At 42.9% G+C, this 11,701-nt stretch overlaps 1 protein-coding gene across 9 annotated transcripts in view; it reads left to right on the top strand.

The window, feature by feature from the left end:
* The window catches only part of cfap221 (cilia and flagella associated protein 221), a 97,924-nt gene that overhangs the window by 60,608 nt on the left and 25,615 nt on the right, over positions 1-11,701 (top strand). For all 9 annotated transcript variants that reach the window (XR_013789207.1, XM_079495829.1, XM_079495830.1 and 6 more), the window contains 3 exons: positions 5,741-5,833; positions 7,120-7,227; positions 10,500-10,603. Coding sequence is in view for 8 of the 9 variants with exons in the window: in XM_079495829.1 (XP_079351955.1) it covers positions 5,741-5,833; positions 7,120-7,227; positions 10,500-10,602 (304 nt within the window). In the remaining variant the exon portion in view is untranslated. The remainder of the gene's footprint in view (positions 1-5,740; positions 5,834-7,119; positions 7,228-10,499; positions 10,604-11,701) is intronic.

The raw sequence follows: 11,701 nt of genomic DNA, 5'->3' as shown, positions 1-11,701 counted from the left end.
ATCCTATTTAAAGGTATAGGGTAACTGATATCTTTGGGTTAAAACTAAGTGTTTTGTTTAAAAGGTTAAACCACTATATGCTGATAAGAGTGTTGGTTCAGTAACAGAGCTCTCCTTGTCTCTCCAGCTCTTTAATAAACTGGTAGGTGACAAACTTTCAGCCAATCAGGAGAGAGCACCAGCTTAGTTTATAATGTACAGTGTTCCAGTTCCAAATGTGTCTGCTCATTTATTTGTGTCACCACTTACAATTCCACTTGTTTAATCTGTTCTCTATAATGTTTGGATTAAAATTGGAGACTCCTGTTACTGAATACAGGTGTCCTCCCCCCATTTTTCCTGAAAAGCAACAGTTTTGGACATACAAGGTTTCCGCCCGAGAGCGACGACATACATGATCATTAATTCAAAGCATTTTAGCTAATAATATGCTGCAGGTCACACACACACACACACCCATTGAAATAATCATTTATTCAACGCTATAAGCAGGAGCGCAAAGCACCAACGAACTGGCCAGATGTATGGAGAACCGGCCCCGGGATGACTGGAAGCGACGATGGAAGGGCTCGTCTGAGGACGACTCGGAGAGATATGCACGAGTAGACTGAATTAATGATCATATTTTGATGTGGAAGTGAGCGCCGAGCGCTCTTAGCCATCGTGTTCCTTTTACGATGCGTGCTCGCGCCTCTGCCACCTGTCTCAACCGCTAGCAGTCAGGTGTGCAAAAGAAAAAACCTCCCTAGCCCTGGCCCAGTAAAGAAAAGAACAGACAAACATGCATTTTTCATCACACACAATATTGTTCGGGCGCCCACGATGGCCGTGAGTTGATCTCCCTTTTTTTTCTTCGATGGCCTCTTCACCTCACTGGGAAAAAGTGAAAGCACGTGTTAGTACGATATAGGCCTAATCTCAACAACACACTCGGATACATTTAAACAGTGGTGGAAAAAGTACTCAACAAGTATCAATATGTATGCAATATATAACTACTCAAGTTACAAGTAAACGTCCAGAATTCAAAATGTACTTGAGTAAAAGGACAACAGTATTGGCATCAAATTGTACCTTATCTTCGACCATATTTTCAAATGGTCGAAATGTATATAGCGCTGAAGTGGTTAAATGTATGTTTTGCAATAATAATCAAAGTAACTATAGTAACTAAAGTTTTCATATAAATGTAGTGGAGTAAAAGTACAATATTTGGAGATTAAAGGGGAAAACCACCCATTTTCAACATTTTACTATGTGTGGAAATAATTAATAATATCCCCCCATTTTGTGTTTCCTAGAACTGTAATTATGAATGTGGCTGTGCATGGTGATTTGTAATGTGGTAGCATCATAAATGCTTTGCAGTCCGCATCATAATTGGGTGTAATGTGTTTAGCATAGTGCGTCGCACCTGCTCGCATCTTGCTTATGCATGTGTTCTAGGAAACACAGAATGGGGGAACCTTTTCATTATTTCCACACAACAGCTCTAAGGTACATTAATGACATAGTAAAATGTTGAAAATGAGTGGAATGCCCCGTTAAGTATTAGAAATTGGAAATAAAGCTAAAATACAAATACCTAAAAAGAAAAACACAGTACAGTAGGCCTACTAAATAAATGTACATAAATCATGTGTTATTATATCAACAGCACTCGGAAACATTTGAAAGAACAGAATGGTGTCCTTATCTTACCCAGCAGGCCACCTCCATACAAGCAGCCAGCCACCGTGGGTCACCAATGTGACGCCAGTCCCCTGACCTTTTACGGATGAGGGGGCCCGATTGAAAACTTCAGAGAAGTGTTGGCGGTCGAAATGTCTGACCGCGTATAACCAACGACCGGCTGCCGCGCTGAAGGGATATTGTCTTTATTCACGCACGTTTGCCTCCAAATTTGCCACGGACTCTCTCTATGATCTAGGCTTATTGTCCCACCCTCAATGTCTTCATAAATTGTACATATTGTATATAAAACGCTTTATTCAGGCACATTTCAGCCACCTCCTTTTAGGAGCACTCTGCGCAACGTCATCAAACAGCGTTACGCGCACCTATGGTAACATTATTCTACAGGCCACAGGTTGCTACTGGAATGGAGAGAGAAAAAATGTTCCAATGGTTATTATTTAAGTCAAACAGTGGAGATACATGGCTCCTGTGCATGTGCGTGCGTGTGTGTGTGTGTGTGCGTGCGTGCATGCGTGTGAAGGCACTTCATTGTCTGTTTACATTCAAGACCGGATTTGGGCGCAGCTTCTTGTCAGGCCAGAGCAGCGCCAGTGTCTGCTCAGTGACATGCACAGTGCCACTGTGTGTGTCTGCTTGTCAAAACACAAACGACACGATTTGCATACACACCCTAGAGGAGATGGCATTCTGGGTGCGTGCGTGCGCGTGCGATTTTCAAGACCGACAAAAAAATAACCTGCATTCCAATGTAGGTTGGTCTCAAGTTGCTTGTGTTAATAATTAGTGTGGTTGCCCTAACAGGGCAACCAGACTATTGTAATTGTAACACTTTATACTTTCATTTACTGGAGTAACCCTAAACTTTGTATCACTACTCCTCCCACAGTTTTGACTGTACGCACTTGAGCCATATGTCAAATTGACCGGCTTCATCGGGAATGGTGTGCTTGTATTTTTTTAAGATACATGTTATATAGTTTAATTGATATGAATTTATTAGTGATTTAAATTTCCCCATTGACATGAATGGGAAAGTGCGAAAAATAACATTCAAGTATTTTTTCCTCGGAGACTGTAAGGGCTATAGTTACAAAACTTGGAGGGTAGGTTCATAATAATTACTAAAATTAATTAACTTATAATGTTATCGGTCGGCCTCATGGTGGCGCTATAACAGCCCACTTTACGTTTTGGCTTATAACTCTTGAACCGTAGGTCGTAAAATCAAAATTATTTTTCCCTGGCTTCCTTGGGTCATGACTCATCTCCCCATATAGGCCACGCCCATTTGCGTCATGATAGATTTTCCGCCATTTTGAATTTTCTCCAAAACACACTTTTTGTTCCTCCTCCTACAGATTTCGTCCAAATCTCACAAAAATCGGCACACATGATCTCAGGACCCATCCGATTAAAACACCAACTGCAGAATTTTGGTAGTGCGTATCGTTCAGCCGTAATCGTTGTCCGAAGATAGTAGGAGGGGCCTATTTTACAAAAAATGCCATAAATCACGAACGAAATGTCCAATCTATCCCAAATTTTAATCACATGTCGCGGGTGGTTCAATCAACCAAGTACCAAAAGCAATTCTATTTTCATCCATAGGGGGTGCCGCAAATGCGAGAAATGTAACCGTTTGTCGCAAAAACATGATTTTTGGGGGATAAATCCCCTCCGAATTACTTACGCATGATCGCAGGGGTGACGTGACATTGTAATTGGCTGGCAATATCAGTGGGAGGGGCATATGTAAGCCACTGCGGCAACCACACTTTGCAATTTTTTAAAATTGCGACCTTTCTAGTTATTTTTATTCTTTAAACTAGAGCTTCGGGGAGAGGAGAAAAAAAAGTCTAACGCAGAAACCTGTGGCCTGTTGTTATCATAGGTGCGCATCGCTGTTTGAGGACGTTGCGTAGAGTGGTCCTAATGGCAAGGTCCTAGACCTTGAGAAAGTCATCCACGCCGCTTATGTCTTTCTGTTTGGATTACCTCAATTCAGTCAGTGGTTCCCAAAGTGGGAACCACTTGACTCCCTCAAGGACCCCTGGAGTTCCAAGGGGGTCCCCAGTTTCATTTGTACACCCTCTGAGTTAAATTAACATGGATTTTACTATATAAATTGGGGGTCCCAGAGATAGAAATGCCATTAAATGGGAGTCCGTAGCCTAATGCATGTCAAACTAGGGAGTCCTTGAAATGAAATGAATGTCTCTTATGGGGGTCCCTGGCATATCTTCAAGCTAAAAAAAACGTTCGCTCTGAAAGAATATATATTCAAAGATTTGTGCCGCATTTTTACGATTTTTCAAAAATAGCAGACCTATAGATAGAATAGATCTGCTATTTTTCAATAGCTAAAGTATAACATAATGCTTAGTTAAAACACCAAAAGGGGTTCCCGCCCAGAATGGGCTAAACAGTATATCAAAAAACATGTACATGTACATTGAAACACACTATAGGATGCCAGGTTTACAAATTGGCGAAACACGCGGGGAAAAGAGAGAACACCCCCAGCATTATAAAGCACATTTACGACCAGGTTCAACCAAAGTGTCCTACAAAAGGTCATTTCAAAACAAGATTTTAAAAAAAGTATAAAAAGAGGGCTAAAACATGCATTTCGGCAGCATAGCAGAGATAAAGGCCAGACTTGGAAGAAATGGGTCTTGAGTAAGCATTTTAAACACCTCCGGTGAGGTGACTGAGCAGAATGAGTCATGTAAGGGGCAAGGTGTTCCATGCAGAGCCTGGGGCCGGCCATCTGCAAAATGTGACCCAGCTTCTGCAGATGGCCGGCCACTGTGACCTTCTGAATCTGGTCTTAATTATACCTACGTAGTTGAGACTCTTTTATTCACAAGCGTTTGAATCTCCCTGTATATGGTTGATTGTTCTTTTTAATTGTTGTATGGTTATTTTTTTTTTCCTCTTTTTTTTTTGCAGATTTTTTTCATATGCTGTAGTGTACAGCACTTTGGTCAATGAGAGCAGTGCCACCGATATAGGCATATACACAGTACGCACAAACATATCATGGTGTGTGTGTGTGTGCGTGTGCGTGTGCGCGTGCGCGCATGACGTTAACTGCTCCGTTGTAACTACCACCGTTAATGTAGTGGGTGCAGATTTAAGATGCATTTGCAACCTCTGTGGACACTGTGTGCTTCAACACCATCACAAGCTTACATACAACAAGGCACTGCTTCACCGATAGAGTATATACCAACAGCCTGGTGCTGCTTGGTGGACCTTCCCATGAGCAGCTACCGGGAAGAGGGGCGTCGGACCCGGCCTTCTTACGTTGTGTCCGCCCGCTGTCGGAAACAACAGTGGGTGGATTTTAATTGGGCCCATGGGATCAGCCGCGCTACGGAGAACGATATGACACCGGGCGGCGATGCAGGAGCGGACTGGGAACATTGTTTCCTCTGGTGGTCCAGCCTGGGACACACACCCGCAGACTGGTTGTTCTTCCTTATCATTTTTATCCCATGATTTTGCAACCCAGTTTTATCACCCAGTGCCAATTATCTAATGTAATCCTGGGCGCTACACTTCCTCTGCCAACCTGGAGGGGCAGCGGACTGACCTCATGCATCCTTCTATGCATGAGGAGTCCAAGCTGCTTCTTTTCACCTGACAGGGGGGAGTTTCCCCGGCCGCAGACTGGTTGATGGAGGTGGTTTTGAACTTAGGATGCCTACACACTACTTGAGCCCATGGAATGCTGGGTGACATGACATGCTTGTTGTATCGTGACCGAGGACATATGCCTTGGATTTTGCTGTTAACTTTGCTTGCTGCACCTGAACTATTTATGTCCCTGTATGCAATTTCCTCTGTGTGGACATAAATAAATTGTGTGTGTGTGTGTGTGTGTGTGTGTGTGTGTGTGTGTGTGTGTGTGTGTGTGTGTGTGTGTGTGTGTGTGTGTGTGTGTGTGTGTGTGTGTGTGTGTGTGTGTGTGTGTGTGTGTGTGTGTGTGTGTGTGTGTGTGTGTGTGTGTGTGTGTGTGTGTGTGTGTGTGTGTCAGGCCTGTGGACGACAACCCAGAACTACTTCCTCTCACAGCTCCGCCGCCTCTCACGGGCCTCCCGGATGACCTGGCAGAACTAGTGGTCAAACCGTAAGCTGCTGCACTGACACTTCATATATATTTGTATTTGACTGAGGAATTTTTGTTTTTTCATGTCGTCATGAAAGCAGGGAATCATAACTTCAAATAGAGATATTGGTTGTTCAGTTTGACCCACCAGTTTTGGAGATATGACTTATAGAGTAATGTCTTGCAGAGAAACAGCGAGTTGAGAAAACAGGCTTGAAAGGTTCACTTCTGTGGTCTCTAACATATAGCTACATGTTTAATCATTTATTTCATATTTACATGTCGATTTCAGCTCTGACACTTATTTCAGACATGCTCTAGTATGTGAAGAGTCTGCCTGTGCTATTAACTCATTTTGGAAAAAATAAACAAATAAAAGTTTCCTCTGGTGAAAAGCTGGAATTTGCGCGATGGCAGGCTCTCAGTCAAACCTGGTCGCATATATAAATAGCTCATGTCATTTAGCCAGATGATCAGTTCAGTTCAGTTTTATTTTCGGAATGTTGGACATACAGTACAGTACATACATAACAAGCATCTTTTTTTTCCTTTTTTTTTTGTCCGTTGCTTGTATCCGGTCCAAATAGTCCTTACACATTCACACACACACATTCATATATATAAACACGTATACAGGGTATCTGCACATTTCTAAAGTTATAATTTAAAGGGGAATGTTAGTGAATTTCCCCACCACTTCGGCCTATTCGGTTTTGGCCGATATTAAAATATCACCGAATAGTGTATGCAATTAATGCATTCGAAAGAGCTGAATAAATGTTTTATGGACCCATAATAGTGATTATTATTTAAGTTAAGTTTTGCCATAACCATTTATTTTGCCATAAATCAGGTAGATACGGCCATGACAGCAATGTTAGGAAAAAAGATATATAATGGTATTCGGTTTCGGCCAAGAATTTCCCTTTCGGTGCATCCCTAGTTATTGTCAATGTTATAATGAATTGCATTTTTATAGCGCTCAAGTGCTCAAAGCGCTTTACAATGGTTCATTAATTCATACATTGGGAGGTGAAGCGGCCAACAGTCGACGCCAGCGTCCTCAATTCCCACATTCACACACCAATGGTGCTCACACCGACCGACTCATTGGAGGCAATGTGGGGTTCAGTGTCTTGACCAAGGACACTTCGACATGTGGACAGGAGGAGGAGCCGGGATTCGAACCGCCGACCCAGGGATCATTGGACGACCTGCTCTACCTCTATCTAATGTTACTTTAGAAATGTTTGGATCTGGACTTGGATTGGAATAATAATGTTGTTGTTGTTGTTGTGTATTTTCAGAACAGAAGGCCCAGCATTGCAGCTCACACCAGAGATGATCAGAGCAGAGTTTCCGTGGGATCACACCAGCCCCAGCAGCAGCCGTCTCAACACAAACATGAGAGCCGGGTGAGGCCACGTCCCCTGACAAATTGAATGGAGTTTTGCCTGTTTCTATGCCAGTGGTGCAGAACCCCATCTGAAAATATGTTGTTCCAGGCACCCCCCCCCCCCCCCCCCAGAAGCAAAGATTTGAGGTAAAAACGTTCGCTCTGAAAGAATATATATTCAAGGATTTGCGCCACATTTTCACGATTTTCCAAAAAATAGCAGATCTACAAGCTCGTAGCGCGGTGCGATAGCCAAAGTATAACAATAATGCTTAAAACACCAGAGGGGGTTCCCGTCCTGAATGGGTTAATTAGGAATGGTATTGTTTTGGTTCCATTATTAGATTTGAAGTAAGATTAGGCACTGTTTGTGTGGTTAAGTTTAGGCAATCATTTGTTACGGAAATAACTTGCAATTAATATAGTGATTGTAAAGGTATTCAGGTCATTTAGCGCGAGTATGGGGGCCACGCATCAAAAACAACAACAAAAATCCACAAAACTACAGTAGTGTCGTCGTCGTTGACCTATTTCTACCATATAGCACGACTTTCGTTCAACTTGGAACCCTCTGTCACATGGAACTATTTGTTGCGTCCAGTATCCAGTTTTTGTGTCCAGTATCACGACGCAGCAGCCAGTAACCCCCCACCAAATGCCCGTAACTACTTCAATCAATATATACCTTCACAACCTCTATATTAACGGCAAGTATTTCCTACAGCTTTAAGTCCAAAAACCCTTTAACCCATTTTGGACTGAGGTCGATTAAAAAAAAGACTTCTAAATCCTAATAGTTTTCTGAAAAACCCATGTTTCTATGTCAGTTGTGCTCAACCTTTGTCATGTCAAGGACCCCCAGAATTATCTCTATTGGGCCACGGACCACCATCTGAAAATATGTAGTTCCAGGGACCTCCCAGAAGCCAATATTTTAGTTAAAAATGTTGGCTCTGAAATATATATTCAAAGATTTGCGCCGCATTTTCACGACTTTTCAAAAAAAAGCAGACCTACAAGCTCGTAGCGCGCCACTCGGTGGCGCGCTATGAGCTTGTAGATCTGCTATTTTTCAATAGCTAAAGTATAACATAATGCTTAGTTAGAACACCAAAAGGGGTTCCCGCCCAAAATGGCTTAATATGACAGGGTGACAGTGTTGACGATTTTCCCGAAGACAATTCCAAGCAGACAAAACAGCATCACAGATCACAGCCCCGCAGACCTCCTGGCCCGCATCTTGACAGTTCCTATTGTCAGCAGCGTCTCTAAAAGAGAATTGAATTGTCACATTCTATGTACAGGCATGCTACACATCAATGCTGGCGTTGAACCAGCTGCAAAGAGAATAGTGTAGTGGATACATAGACCTCGGGAACAGTTGGGGAATTGACAGCAGCGGGAGCTGTGACAAGACCCATGCTGTGAAGTTAACCCATTTTAGGCGGGAACCTCCTTTTGGCGTTAGCATTGTGTTATGCTTTGGCTATTGAAAAATAGCAGATCTACAAGCTCGTAGCGCGCCACCGAGTGGCGCGCTACGAGCTTGTAGGTCTGCTATTTTTGAGAAATCGTGAAAATATTTATTTCTGAAAACTGGGAGGATTTAGAAGATTTTTTTTTAATTTTGATGTCAGGCCTAAATGGTTTAAACCTCTTATGGTTTTGAGCAGATTGGCATTCTAAAATGTCTATTATAGCACCCCAAAAACCCTAGTGTGTCTGTCTATTCTGAGCATGTGATAATAGGCCAAACATTGGCGTTGGAAATAATAGCTGATTTACAAGCTCATGACGTGTCATAATAGCTGATTTACAAGCTCATGACGTGTCACAGCGAGACGTAAAGTCTGTTTGATGGAAACCTAATTATGACTTTTCATGACTCAAATTCGTAATGTAACAAAAGCAGCAAATCTACAAGCTTGTAATGCTTTTAATGCACAACATTTGGATATGGATATGGGAGCCTTGGGAGGTTTCTGCCCGACAGGGATGGATCACTGACCTTTTCGATCCCAGCCTGCATGAGTCTAGTATGGTGGTTCCCTAGTATGGTGGTTCTCTGTATGAGAGTTGAGAACGAATTAACACTTAGCCCGCTAGCATTTATTGAAAAATTAGGATCTAATTCACGCCAGCATTTTTTTTAAATTTGAGCTCTTATTTTGAAAAGCCGCATTTTCCGGTCCACTAGCAGTAGACATAACCTAGGAATCTACACAGAGCTGGGCAGGCCTTGTTGTCTCCACCAGGCCGAAGGCATGGGGAGAGAGTATGTTTTGCACTCCGTCCGTGTGTCCGTCCTTCCGTCCGTCTGTGAACAGCTAATCTCCGGCACCGTTAAATGTTAAACTTGTCAACCTTGATCATACTTTTTTTTTCTTCTTCTTCTTCAAAGCTCAAACTTCTAATTCCACTAAAGTCTCTTGACTCTATCTTGACCTCAGCATAACCACGTGTTGAATTAACCCATTATCTTTTTTCTTTCTTTTACTCACATGTTAGACAGCCTAACAAACGGATCCGACGTGCACGCGCTTATTTGTCCTTTTTCTGCTCCAAGTGAGCCACAATCCAGTGTTTGGAAGGTTTTTATTCCCTCTTCTTCCCTCTTGGTTCCTGTCTTGGTTCCCGTCCATACATGTATACTTGTGTATTCATGACATGTACTTAATGTTCTTGTACCCGGTTATTTGTTAGTGTTTTATTTTGGAGTATTGTTGTTGTATATATTCTATAGGCTTCTGGAGGTATTGTTCATGGATTTATTATTTGGCTGTTGTAAAACTTGACATGTACAATGTAGCGTCTGAAAGTGTAATTATGTATTCTGCCGCTTGGCCAGTTCCCACTTGAAAAAGAGATGCGGTCTCAATGTGTTTTTACTGGTTAAATAAAGGTAAAACATTTTTTTATAATTCTCACATCCGTGGACGAAAACAACTCGTCGCCCGTCTACCAAGAGGTAGACAGGCGAGACGCGAAGACCGTACGGGCGACGCCATGTTGCTCCATGGAAGGAAAGAAACGTGCACAGTTGAGACCAGAAAGTTGTACATGCACAAATTTGGGCATGTACAACTTCCTGGTCTCAACTATGGGGGGGGAAACCTAATTATTACTTCCTGCGTGCCCTGGGGTCTCTTCTTCTACTGTGGTATTTTGTGCATTTGACTGGCACTGGCCTCACGATCCCCGCCTAGTGTAACGGGAGGGATTGGGGTTCAATACCTCATGCGTTGCTCTCAGTTCACACACTGTATAGTAAACGTTGTGTTACTTTCTAAGGTATGACCCGAACAAGATGAGGAAGAACGTGATGGCCGAGCTGAGACGCCTCAGGGCCGCGTGCGGGAGCACTACACCGTTGGCGGGAGAGGACTGTGAATAAGGTACTGTACGCTCGCGCACACGCTACGCACGCACGCACGCACGTACACACACTCACACAGGTATAAATAAACTACCGTACCTCCCCATCAGCCGAACACGACCACCAATTGACTGCCCTCCAACACACACACACACACACACACACACACACACACACACACACACACACACACACACACACACACACACACAGGCAAAATACAACTGCAAAATTGCCTCTCTCACAGTTGCTTCGCCCACCTTGAGCACGGGGCGTGAAATAAGCCACCTTACTGTATGTAACACAGTGGATACACACAATAAAGGTCTGTAAATGCGCACGGCTGCTTGAGACTCTGAATTGGCCCCGCTCTCTCACCATGCAAAACAATGCATTGACAACCCTCTCACACACCATGCACAAAATCACCTACTGTATACAAGTTTAGAGACTTTGCAGTCCGTGTACCCAGAAAATAGGCTCTCGGAAAGAGGAAATGCAGTGGGACTCTCAGTCATACACTACTGTGTTCTATCAAATCTGTCGAACAGCATGTAGTCTCACCATGGCTGGAACATTATCCCCAGTATTGGGATGCTCAAAATGGCACTATTCATTCTTCCGAAAAGCGATCGGGAGACGATTGGTTGTGGCAAAACTCATAATCTCCCAGCGCAGTGTACTGTATATTGGACCAACGGTGAATGCCTGGCCTAATTTTTGAATAATAAGTGAGCAATGCGTGCAACAATTTCATATTATAACGTCAGAAACGGCAGTGCCGTAGCCGTTTAACTTTGTTGTCAAAGGTCTGCGTCGTGACCGGGGCCGCAAAAGACGTCCGTGCTCTCTGAATGCGGTTCCTGTGGTGCGTTGTGTTGGCAGAATAATGAACACGCTCAGCTGTGAATTGTTAATACATCTTTTGTTTGGTCTGTGTTTGACACATCATCATAATTTATTAATTGGGTCGCGGAACGAATGAAAAAAAACAAAAATAAAAAAACCCTATTTAGCTCGGATTTGATTCAGATGTAGGGCTGCAAATATAGATTTTTTTCTTTGATTTTTTTTTTTATTGATTTTGAATCATTTCGCTTTTCTCTAACCTATTTTG

The sequence above is a fragment of the Electrona antarctica genome (assembly GCF_951216825.1).
Source record: "Electrona antarctica genome assembly, chromosome: 24".
Lineage (NCBI taxonomy): Eukaryota > Metazoa > Chordata > Actinopteri > Myctophiformes > Myctophidae > Electrona > Electrona antarctica.
The sequence above is the reverse complement of the archived record's forward strand: the minus strand, read 5'-3'. Positions and strand labels throughout refer to the sequence as shown.